Source organism: Squalius cephalus (assembly GCF_949319135.1).
Source record: "Squalius cephalus genome assembly, chromosome: 3".
Taxonomy (NCBI): Eukaryota; Metazoa; Chordata; class Actinopteri; order Cypriniformes; family Leuciscidae; genus Squalius; species Squalius cephalus.
Window position 1 is genome coordinate 16,436,287 of NC_137124.1, and position 27,225 is coordinate 16,463,511.

Here is a 27,225-nt window from a genome sequence, read left to right on the forward strand (position 1 = left end):
GCATGCGCGCGGGGCAGCGTTTATCTTGCTCTAGCAGAAGACTCGACGCTGTCAAGGAAACGCGCACGCTGGGTGCATCGTTCCGAGATTTACAAACAACTGAACCTGTCTCGCGCACCGTTATTCATATTAGCCGTTGCAGATAATAGCCGTTGAGCGACGCATGCGATGTAACAATACAGTTGGAGAGAAACATACGGACCGAAATCAGAGAGACGCCGCGCCAGTGCTTGATATACACAGGTAAACGGTCTTTTAATCGGTTTTGCATCTCTCATGGGCTTGGACAAAGCTGAGCTGCTAACGCTAACATCGCGCGCAAGTGCTCTGTTTTGATCACGTAAAAAGGCTGTGGTTTGTTTTGTTATGTGTGTTATTGCTGTAACGAGGATTAATGTGATACCGTGAAAATATTCGTAACATGGAGTGGGCATTTTATTATTATTTGCTTTGGCGAGAAATCATGTGGTACTAACAAATAAAATATGTTTTCAATTGAAACAGGAACTGCGACGGTATAACTGTTACATCCATATTTTTGTTTACATAATTTATAATAGGTCGATCTAGTTTGCCTAAGGGCTTGCTGTCTCCAGAATATGTATGTGTGTGTAACGTGAGTGATATTTCTTGCATAAATCTACAAAAACAAAACTATGATAATTATAACTATTATAAAACACAAAAATAATGGGTTATCTTCATTTTTTCTTGTTTATTTTCTGTCCACCCAAAGTCTGTCCATCTTTTCATATAAGTATTCTCTCAGTTTTCAGACTCCTCAGTCTCAATTAGGGCCTACCTGGTTTTGAGTAAATGTTGGACCCTGCACTTTGAGCTCTTTTCCAACATTTGTTGCCTATATATGTTGCATTTCTTATGAGCCTAAATATTTGGTTGGCATCATTTATTAAAATAAAAAATTATCTTAACATTATTTTATTTTTTAAAATTATGTACAAGTGAAAACATCTCCAGGGCCCCAAAAACTGCCCCAGACTCCAGAGGGTGTCAATTTGATCATGTTAGCCCAAGTAAATTATTTGTGTCCACTGTCTAGCGTTCTCACCAACTTTGAAACGCCCCCCCCCCCCCCCCCCCCCCCCCTTGATTGTGACTGTCATGAGCCGGAATGGATCTGTTTACTTGAACTTTAGCATTGATGTCAATTCGGTAAATGTACTGAATGGACATGTTCACAAGTCTTTAACGTCCAAGTCAAGTCTCAACTCAAGTTTCTGTTTAGCTGAACTGTACTGCCTGTATTTGTACAGCAGGCCACCTCTCTGCTTTGTTGTGTGCAAATGTGTTTGTGTGCAATGCCTATGTAAAAGTGCTGTTTGCTGCTATTTTGCCTTTGCCTTTTGTTACCCTACACCAAAAAAAGAAAATGCAAGCATGGCCTGTCTTTTGAGCCCATCGAAAAAGGGCTTTCTAGGTCACACTACATATCAGGATACTAGACAGCTGGACTAAACCAGTGCCTGTCTCATTTTCTCTCTTTTATTCACTTCAGTTGTCAATATGAGTAGGTACTGCTTTAAATCATTTGTTTCTGGTTTTGTGAGCAAACCCAAAAACACACACAGACATGCATACACACAGTCTGTTTTACCAGCATGCTTACTCAGTAGTTTCAGGCAGCAGTAGGGCATGATCGATGCTATGTCGTTGTAGTTACTTTACATGGGTGTCACGGTGGTCATCATTGATGTTGTGAATCAATCCACTTCTGTATAATGTCATCAATCTCAGACTGCTGGTCTGGCTGTAGACTTGCTGTGGTAGTCGGTGTTAAACAGTGTTCGACCGTACACCGATTACATTACTTGCCCATCGCGTCACTGTCGTTTTGCTTTTTTATAGAAATATAGGCTAAACCATTTAGTTCAGTTTGACAAAGGACACTACAATTAGACTATAAACTAAAAGGACCCTATTTTAACAAACTTAGTCTAAGTCTAAAGCGCACGGCGCAAGTCCACTTTAGTTTAATGACAGGAAAAATGGTCGGTGTGCCCGGCGCATGGTCTAAAAGGGTTTTCCCTATTCTCTTAATGAGTAATGGGTGTCTGTGTTTTGGGTGTAACTTGAAATAAACCAATCAGAGTCGCACCACTGAAACTAGCAAAAAACACTTTCGTAGCGCCTGGCGCCGCATTGCACCGTGTGTGGCGGAGAACTTGCGCAACATCTTGTCATTGACAAATATCTTATCTTGTATAATGTGCGGCCAGTGCTCCCTATACACAGAGTATGCGTGATCACGAATTCAAAAGCTAAAGTGAAAAGCGAGCGATTGGTCGATTAGTTGTCCATCAACAAAGTTGGTTATCGAAAACACCCAATTTATTTATTTATTTAAAAAAAAAAAAAACTCAAATTTTGTAACAAATAGGCTATGCTGTCTTCAGTAATGCATTTCAAGAGGGTTCCAAGGGTTTTTTTGGGGGTTTTTTTTTGGGGAGGACTATGATTTTTGGACAAGTTTTGTGCAATGACCGTGAATCGGCCTAATTATGTAGCACGTTTGGGACCTAGTCAACTAGTCATTTAGACAACCCACCAACTAGCTGATTTAGATAATGTTTTTTTTTTTTGCACATTCCTAATTTGTCCTTAAATTCCTTACCCTCAGTTTCACAGACAAGGCTTAACTGGAAGCAACTTGAACAGGAATTTCTTAAAATATGTCAGTGGGTGCCATTGTTTTGTCTCAAGATGCAAACCAGTTATCTTTTTTTATAAGGCACATTTATAAAAGGTACTTAAATGTCCTAAACTTAGGCCTAATCCTGACTTAATTTAAACTTTGTCTGTGAAACCGTGCCTTAAAGTCTCTATGTAATGGAAGTTGGAAAAAAGAAAAGAAACACATAGGCCTACAAGGATGAATCGTTCACAACAACATTCTTTTAAAGAAAATAGATGAAATTGCATTGATCTTCATTTCATGCTGACTTTAAGTTTTTGTTTGAATATCAAACTGAAGTAATCATTCTTTTGGGTCTTCTCTGGGCTGAAGGTTTCATCCATCTCCATTCAACCCACAGCCATATTTCACTCTCCAGTTAGCCCACCGCCTTCTCTCCAAACACCCCAGTTTGTTTTTCCTGTTAGCCTGCCCCCTTTACACAGATGAAGGGATCCATCCATGTCCTAATAAATCTGGAACTTCAGATACAAAGCAGGTCACAGATCAGAGCAGTCCTCAAAGCACTGGCTCCAGGGAGTGACCCCTTTTGCTCCAAAGCCTTATCCAGCCAGGGGTTCATGCACAGGGACTCCAGCTAGGTCACATGGTGTCCTGGCTGATTTGTTCCGATTGTGCTGAATGTAGCACATTTAATTGTGTGTGACGGAGTGAGAAGAGTTCATGGGAGAGAAACAGAGAGCTTACCCTCAAGCCCATCCCAGTTTAACAAATGAACTCTTATTTAATGCTAAAGTTTGGGCTTTAGGAACCCTTTTTTCATCTAACATTAGGCTACAGCTTATATGATGGCTTAACATTAGGATACAGCACATGTATTTTCATAAATTTATTCTCAGTTTTCAGACTCCTCAGTCTGAATTAGGGCCTACCTGATTTTGAGTAAATGTAAATGTTGGACCCAGCACTTTGAGCTCTTTACCAACATTTGTAGCCTATATGTTGCATTTCTTATGAGCCTAAATATTCGGTTGGCATCATTTCTGAATAAAAATCAAAAAAATAATCTCAACATTAATTTCAACTGTTATGTGCATGTTAAAACTTCCCCAGGGCCCCAAAAAAATGACTCCAATTGACACCCAGAAATTTTAAATTTTATCATATTTATGTTTAAAAAATGTGGGGAGTTGGCCTGATTTTGACCAGTGTATAGGCTATACAGTGTGTGCATGCACTGACACACAAACAAATACTCTGTTGTTTTTGTTGAAAGGAATGGCTGTGTTGTTCTCTGCTTTTTTCACCAAATCATTTGCACACTCGTCTTTTTTACTTTTTCTTTTTTTCTATCCGAAACTATAGTAACATTGAAACCGAACTTGCACAGTGTATGCCCGCCTTTAGTCAACTTACTGAGTTTAACTGAAAATAAATAAAAACTAAAACTGAAATAAAAATACATTTAACCATATTTAAAAACAAAACTAATAAAAATGACAAAAACACATGAAAATGTAAACATGAAAACATATTAAAAACTATAATAGAAGGTCAAATATAAATAAAACTAAAATAACACTAGTCTGAAGTCATTGACCTTGGAGGGAATGATGTGCAATGCATTTTGTTCTGTCTTTCTGTTTGTCTAACTCTCTTGTCTGTCGAAGTGTTTGGCTTCTGCTCTTCTCTCCTCTTTTTTTGATCAAGCAACAATCGGGGGCATGAAAGGAAACCATGGCAACACTTCCTCTCAGTCTGCACTAATGACACTCTTGTTCTGTGTTCCGAACGGCACTGAATATTTAGGATAAGCGAACAGAATGCAGAATGTAATCGTATTTCCTTAAAGGTTTTTTTTTTTTTTTGGATGGCTTTGGTTGAGGGTTGATCAGCATGGCTCCCAGAGAGCATTGTGGAAGCCAGTGGAAAAGGGGATAAGGGGGGATCAGGGGCTCTGGAATCTGAGCAGCACAAACACATGTCTGCTCATCAGATCGACCTGCTGTTTGTGCTCCTCTTGACATTTAAAACATCATTTCCTCCTGAAAACTGTTGCTGGGAGAAGAGAAAGGAAGCAGCAATGACTCTGATGTTGGACAATGTTTGTCAGTTTTGTGTGTATGGTCACAAATGTTAAAGATATCCGATATTGTTGATGTTTGTACAGTTATGTTTGCATGTCAGCGTCTCTCTCAAACATCAAACTCAGGTTCGGACCAGGCAATCGAACCAAGTGTGAAACCACCCTTGTCAAAAATATAGTTTTTTCGATACGTAGCCTATCGATACTGAAATATCTGAAACCGTTTTCAATACAAATTTACACTGATAGCAGCTGCGCTTTCTCGCTGTCTTCTCCTTTCTCCGACAGCGAGTTGATATACCCGCCTTACTTGTTTCATTCACTCTAGGTGAATAGTGGTGTTGTTACAGAGCCTGAATTTCAGTACGAGATTATATGTATTGCACATTATTTAACTCATTCTGCAGCCCGCGAGTACCAACTTGAGTTATTTTATTCACGTAAATAGTCGGTTATGTTTGTATGTCTTAAGTGAACGTTTACAGTTGAGAAAGAAAACGCATGTGTAACAATAGATGCGTGCATTCGCTCTTAAAGTGACAGCAGCCTAATAAACCTGCTGCACTGCTAATTATGTTATTAAACAACAAAAGAAAAGATAAAATCAACTGCTCTCGACTGAATAACCTTTGTAACTTTAATTGGATTAATCTGTATTTAATATTTATAAGACACTTATCCAGATTTATTTTACATTAAATTACTTTATTCAAATTCTGTAGTATTTCTTACCTTAATACTACTGTTAGACTTTGCCAAAAATCTTAAAGCACCTTTGATTTCATTTATCTTTATTCTGTTGTACCGTATTTATTCGCATTATCGTTTGTAATTATAGTTTATTTATATTTTATTACTGACTGTTTACTTGTCTAATGTAAATTCAATTCAGACTTTGAAGTCAAGCTTCCTTGTGCTGTTTGTACGCTACAGAATTACCCTATTGTAAAAACACAAATACACTGAGTGAGCAAACATGTATGTGAGATGATAATAATAGGAATGTTTCTTGATCACATAATTGGCATATTATAATGAGAGCTTTTCCTTCACAGAAATAAATTACATACACTATACATTTGTATGTATCTTTTGTTGTAGTGTCAGTAGGAGATATCGGTTTACATTTCCAAACATACATTTTGCCATTAATTGTGGCAAAATCCAGTGTTATTTTTGTATGCGCAAGGAGTCTGAAAACAGCTGGTATGATCTGATCTCACCATCATCGACTCCGTCTGGGATTACATGAAGCTACAGTACTGTGAAAACTTTTAGGCACTTTCTTAAGAGACTTTCGAACATAATGTCATAAATAGATTTGATTTATCAATTAACTTCTATTAACTAAATCAAATCAATATTTGGTGTGGGCACCCTTTGCATTTAAAACAGGTACACTTGCACATAGTTTTTCAAGTAGCTTTGCAGGTCCGTTTCTTCAAGCATCTTGGAGACGTTGCTGCAGTTCTTCTGGATTTAGTCTGTCTGTTTCTTCATGTAATCACAGACAGATTCAATGATGGCGAGATCAGATCTCTGTGTGGATCATACCTAGCCTGGATGCCAGCGGAACTTAGCCCCGCCCACAAAATTTTTTGGTCGGGAAGTTCGGTCTGGAATCGATCCGTTGAGGAGCTGTTATGCCCGAACAAAAATTGTTCGGACCAATCAAATTGTCAGGGCGGGGTTTATACGATGATGGACAGATGAGCAACGGTAACGTAATCATCCACGTCATCAACGAGCGCTTGGGTTGAATTCAAATGACTGCCGCTGGAGAATTGAGATTTCACGAGTTCATGCTTACAAATAAGTCAGATAGAATAAATTCATATTTGGCGTGCTGTCTGAGGAGAGGGCTCGGGCTCGGTATTCGGCTCGAACCCAAAGTACCCCCCCAGTGGAGGGATGCTGAAAACTGTCAAGGAATGTTAGGTGAGTTGACAGAGTGAATATATGCTTCTCATGCTGATAGTGTAGACGGTATAATTTAGACGGTTGATTGGATTGATTATTTGAATGTGCTCCTCCTGAACTTTGTTTATGAAACATCATGTGTAGATTCCGCCATCGCGTCTGTTATAGAATATATCGACAGCGCATTAATTTTAAAAGAGGAACAGAGAACCGCGATCAAGGCATTTGTCGATCGGAAACATGAATGAAAAACATACGTCACTTACTCCGTTGCTCTGATTGGTTGTAGGTCTATCCAATTGAGTGCAGAGGCATTTTCTTTCCTGGTTCGGTTGAAACCTTTACAGTCTATGGTTGAAACACGCCCCATAATCAAAGCTCAATGGAGCAGTATCAGACTCACATTCTGACTAGAATCTGAGTATGACGACGTCAGGCTAGATCATACCAGCTGTTGTCAGACTCCTTGCGCATACAAAAAATTCACTGGATTATTACAATTAATGGCAAAATGAATGTTTGGAAATGTAAACTGATATTTCCTACTGAAACACTACAGCAAAATATATAAATAACTGGCTAGAGTGCCTAAGACTTTTGCACAGTACTGTATTTTAAACCAGTTAAAGTAATACATTTTCACAATTTTTTGGATCAAATAAATGTAGCCGCAGATGGATTGCATTTGATTGGAACCTGTTAAGAGAATGAACGTCAGTGTTTGTGACTAATGATGTAGTGTGTGATATTTTGCAAGCGGTCTGCAGGCACTTGGCTCACAGTGGGAGATGAGTGTTTGATAGCATTACATTGACTTTTAAACACATGCCTGTAGAGAGAGAGAGCTAGGCCTTTAATTCCATTATAAATGCTGTCTGTTTCACACAGAGCAGAAGATCATGCACGCATACAAACTTAATAAATGACACTGATGCACATCAAAAACAACATACATCCACAAAAACGGATAGTTCTGTCTTTAATATAATGCAAACAGAGACTATACACGCTCACAGAGTCTGACTCCTACTGCTGCACTATAACTGCTCCTAATCAGATGATTGTGAGTGTTTAGCGTTGGTTAATGAGGTGAACCTCATATGCTCATTGCTCTTAATATTCATATTAATATACATATTACATATTACAGCTTTACATCCCCACCACACACATTACAGCAACTCAACAATTCGCTCTGCTGCTCTCTCCTCCTGCTGTCAGAGAGAGAGATGGGGGAAATTCAGACATGCTTAGGTAGTCATTAAATAACTAAATGAATGGTGTGTGTGTGTGCAGTCCTGGTAAACCATACGTTGTGGGGAGAAAATGTCCCCACAAAAATAGGAATATCAGTCATTTTTTTACCATATGGGGATATTTTTTGGCCCATACTAAGTTTTTGTGTGTGTGTGTGTGATGTGTAGGGTTAGGGGATAGAATATACAGTATAGAAATCATAATGTCTTTGGAATGTCCCCATAAAACATGGAAACCCAATGTGTGTGTGTGTGTGTGTGTGGTGATTGTCAGATCTCTGTGCTGTATATATGTCTGTATATGTCTGTATATATCAGAGAGGGAGGGGCTTACAAGAGTGGGTGTTGCTCTGCTGCATTTCTGATGTCTTGTTGAGATGTATAGAAGGGATTCTCTCTGCACCATTTTTCACTCTTCTCCCTCTCTCTCATTCTCTCTCTCTAATTCAATCCTTTCTCAGAAGCCATTTCAGTGTTGTTTCCATGGCAACATCATCAAGGCCCCTCCTGGCATGGTGGCACATTTTTTGGCTCTCTCTTTCTCTCATTCATTGCTTTACGTTCTCTCTGTGTGTGCTTCCTATAATTGTCATCATTCTCTCATCATCATTTTTTCCAGTTTGTGTTTAAGGGTTCAAGTTTTTAATATTATTATAATATTACACTATAGACCTCCAACCCCCCACCCCCATTTTTAGTGATTTGATTTCAGTACAAGTTAAACTAAGTTTAAGTTTTTATATTTTATTTTTAATTAACATTTTATTTTATTTTAAGATTTTTTTTATACTTTTTGTTTTAGTTAAATAAAACCCTAAATTACATGAAGAGAGAAGATAATGAGAGAGAAGTGAGAGAGTTGGAACACCTGTCTGTAATTGTATTTTTTTGTAAGTGTAAGAATTTCCTGAATTGAAAATTGAGAATTTTCTCACACTATTACACCTAACCAGGCACAACACAAAGCGGCAATTCAGTTGAATTGAAAATGTGAATTAATCAATTTTTTTTCTTAACCAGCTGCAACCACAAAGTCTTTGCAGGATTGAGCCAGGTAGTTCTACCCACAGTGGAATTATTTTATTAAAAATGTGATTTTTTCTGATTGGCTGAGTTTGCATCAAGTTGCGTAGCAATTTCGATGGAAACTTGATATCCATCATGGCAGGTTAGAATATGGCATTGGTATCAGTGATGTGTTTCCGATCTTAGAGATCTGCCAATCTAAACAGCATTTTGTATGTCCCGAGTCAGCAGCGAACTAAAACTGTCTTGGTAGGTAACATTCCTGTAGTTCAACTGCCAGGCACCAGCAACGCCTATGTCATGGATTTGATTCCCAGGGACATACTGATAAAATGCATATCATGAATTTTTTGAAGGTCAAAATCACTGGAAAAACACGTCTGCTGAATGCATAAATGTAAATGTAGATCGAGAGCTCACAAGGTTTTTAGAGACAGCCATGATGAACTGTCCCGCTTCTGAGTATTTTTCAGTCAGATGTCCTTTCATTCCCCTAAAACACATAGACAGATATTTTCTCTCTCTCTCTCTCTCTCTCTCTCTCTCTCTCTCTCTCTCTCTCTCTCTCTCTCTCTCTCTCTCTCTCTCTCTCTCTCTCTCTCTCTCTCTCTCTCTCTCTCTCTCTGTCTTTCCATTAACCCATCCTTCCTTTGTTTTATTACTTATACATTTCACACAGTCCTGCCGAGCGCTCGAGGGAGTTAGGATTACAGCCCTGTCTCTATGGTCTCGCTCATCTCTACTGCTTTATTCATGAGCAGACTCAGAGAAGACAGACTGAAAAAGAGTGTGAATATTTCAGTTCAGTGTAATCTGTTATTGAACTGGTGTGTAATTGTTATGATGGTGTGTATGAAAGAGATCAGGCCAGCACTTGATGATCAGCTGAGCAAAATTCTCCATTTTTTACATTTCTATTATTGACTGATAAAATATACAGTATCTGGTCTATTGCTTTTCTCTAGGCTAATTAATAAACATTGCCACAGGAAAATTGGATGACCAGATCACAGTACCGCAGTGTCTGCTTCACATTGAAAGAGCAGAATCAAGTGAAAAAAACGAGAAAAAAAAACCTCACAACCTCTGTGACTGATAAGACTAAAAGAGCTCTTTCTGCAGTTATTGGCCATGTACACACTGTAAAGTTTGAATCCCCTAAATTATAATTCCGTCTGTTTACGAAACAGCGGGGAAATGAGTAGAAAAAAAACTGAAAACAACCACCGTAAAGGCATCCAAGTGCGTTAATAGCGATCAGTGCTCTGCCTTTATTTTTCCACTGAATCTTTCTTTCTATAATATTTTGTTAAATTATTTGGTAGTCAGAGGTGGGTTGGGTTTGGGGCGCAGAGAAAAAAATCTGTAATATTATAAATGATTATTACAATTTAAAATAACAGTTTGCTATTTTAAGATCTTTTAAAATTCAAATTATTCCTGTGATGGCAAGGCTTTATTTTTTAGCAGCCATTAATCCATTCTTCAGTGTAACATGGTCCTTCAGAAATCATTTCTTATTATTATCACAATAACTGGTTGAAAGCTATCGCGCTCCTTAATTTTTTTGTGAAAACCGTGATACAAGTTTTTTTTTTAAGATAATTTGATGAATAGAAAAGTTCAAAAGAACTGCATTTAAAGTAGTATTAATTTCTTTATTTAAAAAAAATACAGACTCCAAACTTTTGAATGGTAGTGTAGTTCAATTACTTTATTGGTATTTAGTATATAGATGTTTTTCCATTCACTTTCAGCCCGAAATAATAACTAGACACACAAGAAAGCAGGAGCACTCACACACGTCTGCTGTCCCACAGGGCTATAACAGCACTCTTTTTCATGTCTCATTAGCAGCATACTAGTCCACTTTTGTTGCCAGGCGATGTTGTCTGCATGCCCAGGTCACTGAACCATTGTGCCTGTATCAGTGTGTGTAATGCCTGTGACTGTCTTTATTAGTGTTTTTCTGTGGTCTTTGGTGGTGTGTAAACATAAGCAGACCACAGTGAGTCCTGCTTCGGGTATGTCAGATGCCTGTATTAACTACAGGTGAATGATTTTTCAGCACAACACACTTAAAAGACTTTAATATTTTTGAATTGGCTGTGAAGAAGGATTTCAATTTATGTTTATTTTATAGTTATTAATTTTTCAACAATTTTGTCTGTGAGGGCTCCGTTTAAATGGATGTTTATTTTATAGCTCTGGAAATGACTCAAATGATTCTCATTTGGTGTTTGAGTTCGTTAGGTGGTTGGTTTGCGCCTTAACATGTCTCTCTGTTTCTCTGTCTCAGCAGTAGTCAGTCATGCCGCTGGTGAAGAGGAGCATTGAGCCCAAGCACCTCTGTCGAGGAGCTCTGCCTGATGGAGTGCCCAGTGAGCTGGAGTGTGTCACCAACAGCACCCTGGCGGCCATCATCAAACAACTGGGCAGCTTGAGTGAGTGGCACCCTGCTTTTCATTTCTTTCTTGTTGAGTTGTTTGTTCTTTTATATAATAATGTTATCTGTTGAAATAAGTCCCATTTGTGTTCTCACAATGTCGGTAGGCTCTCACCCTACTGAAAAGTCAGGGAAACAATCATTCAACCAGACTGCCATTATAGCCAAGCACTGTATACAAAAAATTGTCCGCTGTATTTCTCTCTCGGGACCAAAATGCGCCTTTGGATGTGGATGTGCTGGCACTCCCGTGGCCGAATGTGTTGCTATATGCATTCCCACCGCTGAGTCTAATTTCTCCCACCCTAGACAGAGTAAGAGAAAACTGATTATCTCTCCTTCTGATAGCCCCTCATTGGCTGGTAGAAATTGTCCAGCTCCTTCAGGGAGTTTCAGTTCTTATATGGCGTTTTATGAAGGGAGTGAAGCGTTTGAGACCAGTGTCAAAGCGGCTGGTCCCGTCATGGGACTTCTCCACGGTTCTGAATGCTTTAACTCGTGCTTTAATTCACTCTGGAGAGTGTTTATATTAATATACTATACTTCTATGGGTCTTCATTCCCCGCCGGGCTTAAGGGCTCCTTCTACAAGGGTATGGCTACCTCATGGGCATTGTTCAAGGGGATGTTTGGTGGGAGATGTGTTACGGGAGTTGGCTATATCATTCCCATAGTGAGATACCAAACGATTGTTTGAAAGAGAACATAAGAGAACTTGAGTAACACCGGTCCTCTTGAGAACAGAGCGAGTTATCTCACCAAGCTTCCCTACTCGCATAACACAGGGGAAGAGCATGCTTAGAATGCTGTTTCGGGGATCACAGCTGTATATATAGGGAGGGGGTGGGCTCCTTGTCATGAGCTGTTATTGGTCAGATGTGACGTGGTGTAATTGGTCCTTCCATAGTCTATCATGCCTGAGGGCGTTCCCATAGTGAGATATATCGCTCAGTTCTCAGAGAACCGGGGTTACGCAATTAACCTAACATTTTTATTTATTTTAAAACTTCTGTTTATTGTATACCGGTTCCCCATTCTTCCCTGCGCCTTGAACTTTGTTACATTTATATTTAAAAGCATTTTAAATTGCACGTTAAAATAAAACACTTGGAAAAAGAATACCTTAAGAGGTAGGGCCTAATCTTTTTATTTTACCAAGATGCGTTTTCTTCGTGTCAGTCATGGAGAGTACAGAAATTACCGCTCATAAGACAAATGAAGTGTATTTTGAATTCAAAATAAAACAGAAAAGTTTTATGTAAGCTGTGCCATTTCAAACTGGCATAATTCCACCAGAGCCATGCATAACCGTATTCAGGACATGCACGTAGACTATAGGTGTGATAGCCGAAGCAAGCAAATGCCCAACGCATATTCACTTCAATTAGAATAAGCTTTATTTGCCAAGTGTGCAGCGTTTAGTGGCATTTATTATGGGATTTGACTGTTTGATTAATAGATTAGCCTAAGTGCTCAAATGGATCATATATACACAAGGCTTCAGAGGGTTTCTTACTTTTGGACTAGTCGACTAGTCTTTTACAAATCTTCCGTTTAAAGCGCATATCCCTAGATTAAACCGAGATGACACAAGCAAATTGTTTCCTAACCAGGGTCTTTATCCAGTTTTATCATCTTTTATACCTGCTTAATCTGAAGACACTATTCTGGTCCACCAGCTTGAACAAGTTTTGCTGGTCCACTAGCAAGACCAACACAAAGTCAGTGTGAAAATTCATTTGATCTTTTCAGCATGCCATTCTCTTCTGTCTGCATTTGTCTTGCAGGTCGTCACGCAGAGGACATCTTTGGAGAGCTGTTTAATGAAGCCAACAGTTTCTACATGCGTATGAATAACCTGCAGGAGAGAGTGGACCTGCTGGCTATCAAAGTCACTCAGCTGGACTCCACCGTGGAAGAGGGTAACATCAAGCATTAAGCTTTATCTCTACATCATCTCCAGATCTTATCAAGCTTTCAGCTGTAGCAGGTAGCAGCTGGAGAGAGGCTGAGAAAGAGCATGTTTGCCTTCAAGTGCTGTCCTCTATAATGGTCTTCTTTTAGCCTGTAGTTAGAAGGATGACCCAGCTTTCTCTGCCATGAAAGAGAGAGAAATCAAACTGTATCACTTTACTCCTCCCTCTACTCCTCTCGTCTCCTTCTTTTGTTCTTCTTTCTGTGGAATAGAAGAATCCAGTGTCTGGTGGTACTGTCTTTTGTCTCAATAAATGAAACGGATAGCAGAGCTCAGCACATCTCTCTGATGTCAGGCTATGTGTTTTGATGCCCATCACAGAATTTTTTTTTTATCTGTAAACACCCTACCCGTATGTAAAATCTAGATTAGGGCCACGTTACATGTTCTAACGATGTCCTCGTCTATTTAAAACATTCTGCCCAGCTGTGATCGATAACTGGAGATCCGATAAAGAGGGTTTAATATGTTCCAGCTCCCCTGTGACCCCTCGTTTAGGGAGAAGAAACATCGACGTTTCTTTTAAAGTCCGAGCGATCCATTATCACATCCTCAACCACACCTGCGCTGAGAGCAAAGGCCTGCTGGGAATGCACACCATGCAGTTTCTGGACCGTGTGTGTGTTTATAGCTCTCTAATGTGTGTGTCTGTCTGACCTGATGCTGATCTGGGGTTTTATGTGTGCTGCATGCAGAATGAAGGGTTGTGAAGGAGACAGAAGTGTGTGGTTGTGTGTGTGGTTGTGCTAGCAGAAAGGGTGATGGGGTTTGCTGGCATTCATGGTTGTGTCTGATCCAAAAATGTCACCCCATCCCCTCCCTTAACGTTCGTTCTAATTATTAATTTATAACCAGCCATCCACACTTAAAACCGAGTTTCTTTTGCACTCCAACAGTCTGTGTACAAGGACAAAATGGGTATTTAGAGATGTAAATAAAAAAATTTAACAGAGACATATGAGAAATCTGAAATTAATAAAATAAGGCCTGTAGTCAGTATGTGATGTGGAAATCTCTATGTTAGAGAGAAGTACATCATTGGATATTAATATGTCTAACTACCAGGATTATTATAGTTGATTAAATCTAAAGCGGTAACACTTTACAATAAGGTATCATTTATTAGTTAATGCATTAACTAGCATGAACTTACAATGAACAAAATATTTTTACAACATTTATTAACCTTGTTCATGTTCATGTTAGTTAACAGTGCATTAACTAATGTTAAAAGATACAACTTTTGAAATTACAAACGTATTAGTAAATGCTGAGATTAGCATTAACTAATTTAAATAAATGCTGTAGAAGGATTGTTAGTTTGTGTTAAATAATGTAGTTAATGTTAGCAAATGAACCCTCACTGTAAAGTGTTACCATTAAAGCAATTAATTAAAAAAGCATTTTTGATAATTGAAATGAAATAAACCTTAAATAACTGAAATTATAACCCAAACTTATTTTGTTTCAGCTATTCGCCAAAACATTTCTCATCTTCATTTAGTTTATCTTGATTAATAAAACAACTAAAACTTGAAATAAAAATGAATAAAAACTGTATAGACATTTAAAAAATAAAAGAATACAAATGACAAAAATCTAAATTAATAAACTTCAAATGAATAAGCATCAATTTAAAATATATATAACATACATGCACTGAGAGTTGCATCCAGGGCTGTCGCTAGCTGGGCGAAAGGTGGCGGTGCCCCACAATTTTAGCCGAGGGGGAAACCCCCACCCCCTTCCGAACCGATTTCAAACAAGGGTGAAAAATGGGGCTCATAACTCATAGTAAAAACAGAAAAGCAGAAACACCATGTTTTATAAGTTGTCCCAGGTTTGACCTCATATACCCCATTCCTGCCATCAGATCAGCCAGTATGCTCAGCCTTGAATTATTAATGTTCAATAAAGTAGTACAGTGGCCCCTGAGGCACAGCCAGTGCTTTAATATTGCGAGTGTTCTCCTGTGGCATACATAATTAGGGGGTGATTGAGGCAGTCTATCATTCTTTACATCAAAACAAGACCCGCCCCCTCAGTGACAGACTACCCCAAGACTAATGTAGAAGATCCTAATAATGATTTAGTTTTGGACCAGAGCCAAGACATTCATTTCCACACAATGGCATGGATCACGTGCATCATCATGACTTTGATGTTGGACAATATATAAATAGCTCTTTTCCACTGCTGTGCACTGCTTTCTGTGCAAAAACATCATTTGTATAAAAGAATTTTAGTCATAGTATATTTCTGTTGATAAAAAGGCCATTTAAATTTGTACATATTTACATTTTATATTTATATATTATATAATTTTTATATTATATAAATATATTATATAATTTTTATATATAATTAAATTTAGATTTTAGATTATCAATATTGATAAAAATATTAAACACTTGTCATTAGTTATCACATTTTGTGACCCACTGTGATGTCCCAGTTTTAATGTGTACACTAATGAGATTTGAGAGTTGAATTTGAAAGATTAGTCCCTTTTTCCATATCCCACACACAGTGTATAGATCCTTACCTTGGTTTTGATTTGGATAGTGGTGATATACAGAACATCTTAAGTCACTGGTGAAACTCCACATTTTCCAAGGCAGTCAATGCAATGATGTGCTTTTAAATGTGCATCTGATCTCATATTTGTCTGTGCCATTCCAGATTAGTCCAGGGTGAGAAGCAGAGCATGTGAATAGGAGAATGACCATCTGCTGTCTCCTGGATAGCTTTGTCCTCTCCTTAAGTGACTTAAGCAGGGATTTCACACAGCTCTGCTTTAAGGCCCTTTACTCTTTACGCTGATGACAGCTCGTCTTAGTCAAACCTCAACTTTAATCACCATAATAGTAAACATTAAACCGATCTTGGGTAATGGCCGTAATTATTTGCTTATCGATATCCAGTCGTCAATGAGTGGCAGTTAACTGGCTGTCTTGTGGCCCACTGCACTTAACCGAGTGTGTATTACAGAGGTGACGGTTCCTTTCTGGTTCTGGTGCTCGTGTATAGTAGTCTGTCATTCATTATGGTGAGGATGAACCATTTAGCCTTACTTTGATCTGTCTTGCCTTCATATAAGTGTATTTTGTCTCTTTCATTGGTTCTTCATTCTGTAAAATCTTAATATCTTAGACAGTCTCAATAAAGAAATGAATGCATAAAACCTGAACTCTACCTCTGTCCCCCATCTTCAGTCTCTCTGCAAGATATCAACATGAGAAAGGCCTTCAAGAGCTCCACCATTCAGGACCAACAGGTGGTTTCCAGGAACTCTATCCCTAATCCTGTTCTGGAGCTCTACCACCGTGGAGACAAACCTCCCCCTCTCAATATTCTCAGCCCTTACAGGTGAAATCATCATCCTCACTTCCAGCTGACATTTCCGCCATGAGACACATTACATGATGTTTAATATCAACAGTACAGTGACAGTGCATCTTCTGTGGCACACTGTAGCTTCAGCTCAGCTTTATTTTTTTTCATACAAGTAATGATGTACTGTGGAGATGGCCAAGCTTTTTATTACAAAGGGCCAAAAATCTAACTTGATTGAGGCCCGTGGGCAGAAAGAAAATATTGCATTATATCCAACTACTGTATATTATGTTAAAAATTATTTATTTTTTTAAATGAAGATATGCCCCACCCAGGGGGAACATTTTGTACATTTTAAAGTGAAATGCATCAATCTGGTGCACTTTGGGAGCAAAATGAAGAGCTCTAACCCATTTTCAGTGACTAAAAAAAAAAAAACTACTTTGGCTTGTACCTGGCCTTCTTTTTAGTTGTGAGAGTGTCTCAGTCCACTTCACCTTCACACTTGGTGGTTTTAGAAAGCCAAACTATTTAAATATAATAATAATTTTATATTATTACGTTCATACGTTGCGTTCCCAAATGCGTGTTAAACTCAGACCACATGAAGAGATTAAGTTTACTGCATTTGCTAATAGATTTTAGTTCAATTGACAAATATTTTGTCCAAAGCAGTGGTGCAAAACACAACATTAGAGATGTTTTATGTTATTATGAGAAGTGCAAGTATATTTTTGGTTCATTTTGAAACTTTAGCACAGATTAGATTGTGTCCCTGGTTTGCGCATCTCTGGTGTAGTGTGACAAAATGATAAATCACCTGCTGCTCATCAAGTTCAAGAATGTTCTCAATCTCAAGTGGTGTCTGAAAGACCCATTTGTTTTAGCAAATGAGTTTGTTTAAACCATTTCTCCCGTTCAGTACAATACTTCTACAACCATCATATGTTCTTTCTTTATATAGAGATGATAAGAAGGATGCACTGAAGTTCTACACAGATCCCTCCTACTTCTTTATCCTCTGGAGGGAGAAAATGCTACAAGCCACAGAGGACAAGAGAAAAGAAAAGAGGAGACAGAAGGTGTGTGTCTACTACGTGCGCTTTATGTCCTGTTTCACTATCTGCTTTTTCCACAATCATGTGCTGCATTTGGGATGTCAAAAATACTGCAACTTTGGTACCAAGTTTGTACTAAAATAAATGTTGTTGTACATGTTACTAACATGGTTAAGATTGACTTTAACTTGTCAACAAGAGCTGGAATAATGCTTAGCACATCATACAACAACCTAACTTTCATTCCATGGCACTTTCAGGCCCCTGGTAAAACCAGTTTCTCAGATTCATTTCCTCTCTACAAACCAGAAGCCAGTGTGTTTATATGCAAAGAAGAGAGCAGAAAGAAACACGTCAGTGGACGTGTCTTTATGTGTGCATGAATGAGAGCTCTAACCCCCCCAGAATCTGCCCCTTCTCTCCAGACCAGCGGCTCAGGCCAGACTCACTCAGACCAGACTAAGTCCCACTCCAGGCAGGCCCTACTCAGAAGCCCCCTCCTGTCCTCCGTAAGAGACCTGCATTTCTGTCAATCCCTCACTGCTGACTCCTTTTTATGCATCCACTTTCTTTCCCTACGGTCTCTTCACTTGCTTTTCTACTGAGTGTGTGTGTGAATGTTTAATGCATTCCCTGAATTATGTAGAAAACTTTCTTCACAGCATTTTCAGTGAAAGATGTGGACACTACTTTGCTTGCTTGACAATCTAAAACTCTTTCACCAAATGTGATTTGTGATGAAACCCTGGGCTTTCTGCAACATTAGCCTTTCTTTCTCACTCACTCTCGTTTGATCTCTCTCTCTCTCTCTCTCTCTCTCTCTCTCTCTCTCTCTCTCTCTCTCTCTCTCTCTCTCTCTCTCTCTCTCTCTCTCTCTCTCTCTCTCTCTCTCTCTCTCTCTCTCTCTCTCTCTCTCACACTAACTCAGGAGCAGCAGAAGCAGGTTGAGGACCCCAGTCGTGAGGTGAAAAAGGTTCGTAAGGCTCGAAATCGCAGACAGGAGTGGAACGTAATGGCGTATGATAAGGAGTTCCGCCCAGATGCCCGCTTCACACCTTCTCCTTACCATGGCATGTCTTCTGAAGGCTCCCTCTCACCGGACAACAGGTTAATGGTCTCTTTCACTTTGACTCTTTCATCAATACATGATCATTAAAGTGGGCTGCAGTTCAGCATAACTCAGTACTGCCATCTGTTGACACTTTGAGCTACCAACATCTGTTTGCATTTATAGATACACCAGAGCAGGGGTGTCATACAGTTTTGTTTTTAAAATACATAAAATAATAATAAACTTGATATGGTTGAGAACACTGAACAGTTGTGATTCATGACAGGTGAGCGCTTCCGTCTCTGGTTCAGCGCGCCAGCCAAAAAATATTCATTGATATTTGTTTGAGTCTCTGCGTGAACATGTTTCATATATTAAATGTATGTTATGTATGTAGTATGTGCTTTAGATGAATTGTGCTGTTCATTGTTTTTTTGGTGTGAAGAAAGGGAAGAATGGGAAATTTTAATTTACCATTTGAAGGTTTGGGGTCCGTAAGATTTTTTTAATACTTTTATTTTATTCATCAAGGAACGACACATTAAATTGATCAAAGGTAACCGTAAAGACTTTTATAGTGTTACAAAAGATTTCTATTTCAAATAAATGCTGTTCTTTTGAACTTCCTATTCAGCAAAGAATCCTGAAAAAAAGAATTATCACAGTGTCTAAAATATTAAGCAGCACAACTGTTTTCAATCTTGATTTTTTTAAACGCCACGATAAAGGATCATGTGACACTGGTTTTGGCTCTTTTAACATTGATTCTGGTGCTTTGACTTGCCCATAGACTTTAGAAGTCTAGGGCAAAATCAACATTAATAATCAACATGATTATTTGTGGTAAAAAACAACAGAATGCCACACAGACGCTTTCAATAGAGCTGAAGTTTGGAACCCAAAGCATTTGAATTGCATTTAATGATTTTCTCTTCATGTTCTCCCCGCCCCTGTCTCTTTTTCGCCATCAGGTCGGTTGCCTCAGACATGGGTGAGCACTCTTACCCAGGCAGCCCCAGTCACCCGGCTCAACAGATGGCTGTGACCAGTGCCTACTCTGCTGCTGATGGCAAAGAGCACCTCATGGCCCCCTCTCATGTTCAGACCCAGTCCCTGGACCGCGGTTACCGGCCGGCCCCTTCCTCCTCCGCTCCACCTGGGAGACAGACCATCGGCAGGGTTCAGACCTCCCATGGACAACCAGTCACAGACCCCGCTCTCAACGGGCCACGCCCCCTGCAGGCTAAAGACTACAGGTCTGTTATTCTTTGGCTTCTCTTAATACAGTATCTCCTGTTTAAAAAGTGTCTAAAGCAGAGTTTCCTAACTTTTTTTTTAATAAGCGGAACTCTTATGATCTAAATTATTTACGTGAAACATAACATTTTAATTATACATTATTTTTTATTTTATTCAGTTATTTTATGCATTTATTTTACTCTCTCATGAATCCCCTGCAGTTCCATGATATGAACCACTAGGGGTTGCAAAACCCTGGTCTAAATGCTGTTTCATTCATATTTTTGTTTAGAGTCTGAATAATGTAAAAAATACATATATACAATCATGTGTAAAATTTAGCTAGCATCATGTCTGTGGCCAAGCACTGTTTTAATTTTAATTTTAGTTTGTTTATTATTTAGGATATTATTTATTTTTATTTTATTAGCTTTTTGAGTTTTTCACATTTGTATCTAGTATTGATTTTTTTTTTAGTATTGATTTGTTTTAGTCATTTTAGTACTTCAACTTAATTTGTTATATTTCAGTATGTTGGCAAGTTTTTTCAGTGAATTTCTTTTTTTTTTCTCATCTTTATTCCAGTAAACGAAACAATTTTTAATCATTTCAGTTTTAGTTAACGATAACAATACTGATGCAAGAGCTTATTTATTTATTCATTTATTTATTTATTTTTACAGCATAACATGGAGGGAGGGTTTTTGGTTCTTTTTTTGTATTAGCCAAAAAAGCATGCTCAAATTAATAACATAAAAAGGCAATGGGTTTCCGTCTTGTAGTGTGCTTCAAGCTTAAAGCTCATCTCTTGAGTAAAGTAGTTTGCCTGAACAATTTCTATCTCTTTTTGTATCTCAGTGGTCAGCAGTCTCAGCATCGAGAGTATTTCATTCCTCCTGCTCCTCCTCCACCTCCACCTCTCATTCCTTCCGCCCAGACTGCCTTTGACAGTCCCACTGGCCCCTCCTCTGCCCCGGCCAGTGCCATGCCATCTCTTACCCAGACTTACAACCCCTCTCCTCCGACTCCTGCCCTCCCTGCTTCTTACACTCCTTCCCCAACCCATCCTCCCCCCGCAGCCCCCCCTCCACCTCCACCTGGGCCACCCACACACCCCCACTCGCACCCTCACTCACACATCATGCCCAATGCCCCTGTGGAAGCACCAGTTGTCAGGAAGGGCCAGGTACCTCTCATCCCAATGAGCGATGCACGCAGCGACCTGCTGGCAGCCATCCGACGAGGTGAGAGGTCACACATCAAGTGGGGTTTGGGTGTGAAGAAGTTAGGGGACTACAATCTACTTTTCTTTTCTTTTTTTCGATAGTGAGAATTGGCGGCATCATGAAAATAATGTCACAATGTAAAAACTCATGTTTTTTTTTTTTTTATATTATATACATTATTAATATAATATAAAATTATACAATTCAAAGATTTAGGGACAGTACATTTGTTTTTTAAAGAAATTAATACTTTTATTTTAGCAAGGATGCCTTAAATTAATCAAAAGTGACAATATAAAGACGATTATAATATTACAAGTAATGTTATAAGTAATGACTGCTGAAATCAGGGTTGTATGATAGGAATAAATTATATTTTAAAATGTATTCAAATATAAAACAGTTATTTTAAATTGTAATAATATTTCACAATATTACTGTTTTTGATTTAATAAATGCAGCCTTGGTGAGCTTAAGGCGAGACACTACAGGTGAATAGGGTAAAAATTTTAACTAGCAGATATCACCATGAAACTTTCCCAGTTGATTACCTACATTAAGATGAGGAAAAAATGTATTACAAGTTTTCTGTAATTTAATGTTTAAATATGCAAATTAGGCAATATCTAATTAAATATGTGCTAATTTGCATATATTTAAAAAAACGAAATCTGAGTATTGGATAAAGCCAGGTTAAAAATTATTTTTTCATTGTGTTCACATATTAGATGGGAAAAAAATTACAGAGGGATTTATGGATATCTACTTTTGTTATCCTGTAAATCAGAAAATACTGTCAGAGCCATGTTTTTTTGGAATAAAATGTTATATAAATCAGGCTAGGAATAATATATTTACAAATCCCTCTGTAAATGTCTTCATAATATAACTAGGTACAAGACTGGGAAGTTTGGTGTATATAGGTGCTACTGAAGTGGAGATTTCGGACTTGGAGTATGAGAGAAAAGTCATTTTGAGAAAACGGGCTTTAAAGATTTATCATCAGCCAATATGATTGCGCATTCAGCCCTTTTACTTTCACTATTGGTTGCTGATAAAAAGGAAATGACCATATTTGGATCCGACAGCACTGTACAGGAGAGAGAGAGCTTTCTAACGGTGTATGTGATGACAGGGTGCCGGCAGCGATCGCGGAGCAGCATGTTGATTAAGAACGCCAACTTTTGTTGAATTTATGAGAAATCTACAGACGCAAACAGACAAAGCGTAATAAAATAAAGACCTAAATGTGTATTTCTGACTTTTTTTCACCACAAGTCTGAAAGAAGACATGTTATTGAAGACAAATATCCAAAAATCTCAAAATTGACTAGTAAAAAAAAACAACTGTTTTTGCCTGCCGTGTCTCGCCTTAAAGGAGGACTCCGGTCAATTTTAACATTGAGTTCATTTTTTTGTAAATTTGGAGTGCTGTCAGTACAGAGAACAACGACAAAAATCGGTGTTGCCTACACCGTGTTATCCTCTTTTTAAAATTTGCACCCTGTTGACTTCAATGGGGCAAGTTTTAAACCTGCTTTTAGCCTCTTAACATCCTTGATGTGTCATTACAAGTGCACAGTCAATGTGAGTGATTCCTTCAGAGTGAACGCGGGTCAATCTGACTCCAGTAGATGTGAAAGATATGAATAAAAATTAAGTTAATTCGGCCAGCGCTCATACCTGTATTTATTTCCTGTTTTCGGTCAAAGTCCACAGTAGTCGATTGTCGAGTTCACGCGCATGATCATAGGTAACTAAGCAACAGTGGAGAACTCGACAATCGATTACTGTGGACTTTGACCAAAAACAGGAAATAAATACAGGTATGAGCGCTGGCCGAATTAACTTCATTTTTATTCATATCTTGCACATCTACTGCAGTCAGATTCACCACCTGTTGACTGAAGGAATCACTCACATTGGCTGGGCACTTGTAATGACACATCAAGGATGTTAAGAGGCTAAAAGCAGGTTTAAAACTTGCCCCATTGAAGTCAACAGGGTGCAAATTTTAAAAAGAGGATAACACGGTGTAGGCAACACCGATTTTTGTCGTTGTTCTCTGTACTGACAGCACTCCAAATTTACAAAAAAATGAGCTCAATGTTAAAAATGACCTTTAGAAGCTCCAGTTGGTATAGAATGCGCATTGGCGGTCCAGCCTGAAGAATGCATTTTTTTTTTGTCAATATTTCAGTGTTTAGATACAATGAATGAGACAGTTGATGTTAGATTTCATTGGTGATTTCAAATATGAAATTTAATTGCAAGCTTGGTGAACATCTTTGGAGAATTTGATGTTTCCCCATTCAAAGAGTACTTGCATGCCTGAAATAGCTGCCCGAGAGGGGTTTCAAAGATGGCAGCCAAGTGAAATGACTTGCATTGAAGGAACTTTGGAAATGTGGCCTGACTCACATTTCTTAACAGTTCTTGAGAGGTTCACCCTTTTAGTTATATATGAATTAATGTTCAGGCATCTTCTCTGGTCCTCCCTTTTCCATTTTTGTCTTGTAGGGATCCAGCTGCGTAAGGTGCAGGAACAGCGGGAGCAGGAAGCGAAGAAGGAGCCAATTGGAAACGACGTGGCCACTATTTTATCTCGTCGCATCGCTGTGGAGTACAGCGAATCTGACGAAGACTCTGAGCTGGATGAAAACGAGTGGTCAGACTGAGACGGGAAAAACGACAATAGAGGAATCAAAAAAAAAAAACCATGAAGTAAGCGTTAGAGTGTAGGTTTCAGAGAACAGAATTATCACAACTAATGTAGCATGTCGATGTCTGTCTGCACTAATATAACATGGCTCCTGTGTTTTAAAAGAAGGGCTGCGTAACTACAAAGTCTCAAAGAGACAAAACCAGAAACTTTTGAATTTTAGATCGTACATCTTAAATTGAAGCCTTGACGGTGAAATTTAATGAGAGTTTTGACCCCGTGGAGCAATGTCTGGTAGAGATCGGCTCATCAACGCAGTGAGCTTGAGTCCTCCGCCTGAGACTATTCATCACTTACTCTGAGTGTGGTGGTCCTACCATCTGTCCTCTCTCCTGCACTCTTTCTCTCTCTCTCTAACCTTAGAACATGACCTCATAATTATTAGAACAGCCAGCTGGATGATCATGCAATGTTAACTTTAGCTTGAAGGACCTAGGGCTGTGAAATGATTAATCGCATCCAAAATAAAAGTTCGTTTACATAATATATGTGTACTGTGTATAATTATTTTGTATATATAAATTCACACACGTGCATGTATATATTTAAGAAATATTTGCATGTGTATATACTATATATATATTTATATGTAATTTATATTATATATAAATATTTTATATATAAATAACACATTTTTCTTAAATATATACATTCATGTATGTGTAAATATATACAAAATAATTATACACAGTACACACACACATATTATATAAACACAAACTTTTATTTTGGATGCGATTAATCGTTTCACAGCCCTACAGGAAACGGTCAGAAATATATTTGAGGCTATATACTAAATGTTTAAGTAAACATTTTCATGTTCAAGCCCAAAGAAACAACTGCATTTTGACCTCTTGAATGCATGTTGACCAAGTATCAAGCAGATAACAAACCAGTTGAAAGTCTAAATGCAATATTCTTGAGCGATTCGCTCCAATAGAGCACAAATACACAGTAGATGTTTAGTGAAGATTTTAGTTTGTTAATTAAAATGTATAAAAGTTATTCATGTTTACATCCCAGCTAATTGAACCGTATGGATGGACAATCTGAATCAGAAAATTGTATCAAGGCCGTGTATGTAAGATATAATCAAATTCTGCTGGGAATATAACATATTTTCTGTATCTAAGGGATGGCGGGAAGCTTCGTGATGATGTTTTACGTACTTTATTGGTGATTTCCCCTATTTCCGCAAATTGAATTAAATAATTTAACCCATTTGGATGGATTGGATTGAGTTTTAGGGTTTTATTTGCTTTCTTCTTGACTACAAGTCGGGCTTTTAAAGGACTTTGATAGTGCATTGGTGCATTCTGAATCCACCAATACATTAAAATCACAAATTGTGATTGCTGCTACTTGTAGGCAGTTACTGGTAGTGCAACTACAAATTAAACAACTTTAATACTTTGTTTTGAGGTTCAAGTGGTGCTGTGTTAGTAGTTATGGACTGTATCTTTAACTGTGTCAGTTCAAACTCTCTCTTTGTTTTTTCCACCGTCTTTTCAAGGATGGAAATAGAAAAAGAAATCATAGTCTTCTGTGTCTTTTCAAATGGATACAGTTCATGGTCATCTGTTCCCTAAAGGATCAAACCATTCACTTGTCAGTCATCTCACTCTGCATTGTTACCAAGGCAACAGGCACAATTGAGCAGACAACAACGAAGACAGCTGTGCTTGTAACACAAACACAAATAGAAATTAACTGTGTTTTCTGTGTAATTGATCAACAGCTGGTTTGGGGTCATTATTTCATTTTAGTTTTGTTTGCTAGTTTTTTTTTAATTTGGAATCATCTTGCCCTCTAGGGCATCTGAAATGTTAAATATGCTAATTTGTACAGAATAAGAGCACTTCAGTATTTCAGCTTTTATTTTTTATTTATTTGCTTAAATGTGTCATTCACTGCACAAATAGGGAGGCTTTGAGTTTAAACTCTCCCAACTTAACAGCTATCGTGAGCTGTGTATTTAGCCTGTGTTTTGTATGTAAAGAATGAAGTCCTTTGTGTTTTAAACAATGTGATGTATAGAACTTTGTTAAAATGGCAGAACTTTGATTTATATAGATAATAAACAGTATGAGAATCAATGTATCAAAAAAATAATATAATGTAAGCAAATGCTGCATGCATGTATGAACTGCCATTAAAGTGCTTCTTAAAACATTCCTCAGTGTGGTTTGTTTACATTTAATATGTCCATTTCAATCTCTTTATAAATAAATTGAATGCATGTACTAAGCTCAAAGCAATATTTTTTTTATTTTTTTTGGTGATGTAATGATTTGTCTTCATACAGTATTTTTTAAACTCAGGATCTATCCAGTGATCATAGAAAGCCTGGACTTTTTTTCTTTATTGGTTTCCAGGAATGAACAATTGGGATTAATAAAAAATATCTTTTTTTGTGTCTTATAATATTTATAAACTTATAATATCTAAAACATTCAATCTGTTTCCCCATAGAGTCACATTCAAATTACTTTTCTTATTTATTTACATATGTACTCTAATATTAATTAATTAAAACTATGAAATGGATATCCACTCCAGCAATATCTACAAATTTTCTATTTATTGTTTTAATCATGCAGCAATCACAATCTACTACTATAAAAGGACATTCATTGGCCAAAGTGTGTGGGTGAAAATAGAGCAAGCATCAAGTACCTTTTCTTGTATTACACAACCATTACTCTTAATCTCACTGTCTGTCCATCCTTTCCTTAAACTCTGTCTCTATTGATTTATGGATTGTTTCCTTCAATTTATCCCTATCATTTTCCAATTATGCTTTCTCATCCCTCATAAATTGGCAGAGAACTGAGGGTCTTGTTCACCTGATCCAAACTTTGAGAAAGGTCTGGTGTGTCTCTGTCACAGTCGTGACTTGCAGCAGAACTGATCAATTGTGTGAATCTGTGACGCATCTCTCTCCAGTTTGTTTCTCTGTCTTCATTTTCTCCTTCTGCTATTTGTTGCTGACAAATTGAGTTTTTAAAGTGAACGAGCCTGTTTGCTGTAAAATGTTTTTAGGGATGCTGGAAATTACTGTGACCGGGAGGGGACATCATGTTAGGGGGCTCACTTAGTTTTGGAAAGTGATACTGTATATGCCGTGGCCACATGATATTAATTTGTGAGAACGTGTTATGTTGGCCACGAAATAATTTTGTCGAGGTAACGTCATCCTTATGTTGTGGCCACACGATGTGAAGTCATGGCC

At 38.0% G+C, this 27,225-nt stretch overlaps 1 protein-coding gene across 5 annotated transcripts; it reads left to right on the plus strand.

Annotated features, from left to right (window-relative positions):
• LOC307156497 (actin-binding protein WASF3) lies at positions 1-26,167 on the plus strand. Of its 5 annotated transcripts, XM_079867902.1 has the most exons (11): positions 1-243; positions 11,244-11,385; positions 13,174-13,308; positions 16,577-16,730; positions 17,662-17,779; positions 18,181-18,264; positions 18,684-18,862; positions 19,778-20,062; positions 20,904-21,289; positions 23,792-23,995; positions 25,507-26,167. In XM_079867902.1, the coding sequence occupies exons 2-10, from the start codon at positions 11,253-11,255 to the stop codon at positions 23,947-23,949; spliced, it is 1,632 nt and encodes a 543-aa protein (XP_079724028.1). In that variant the 5' UTR covers positions 1-243; positions 11,244-11,252; the 3' UTR covers positions 23,950-23,995; positions 25,507-26,167. The 5 variants fall into 5 exon arrangements, with proteins under 5 accessions (XP_079724028.1, XP_079724031.1, XP_079724027.1 ...); XM_079867905.1 differs by lacking the exon at positions 18,181-18,264; XM_079867901.1 differs by lacking the exon at positions 25,507-26,167 and having other exon boundaries at positions 23,792-24,042.
• Positions 26,168-27,225: the final 1,058 nt, after the last annotated feature.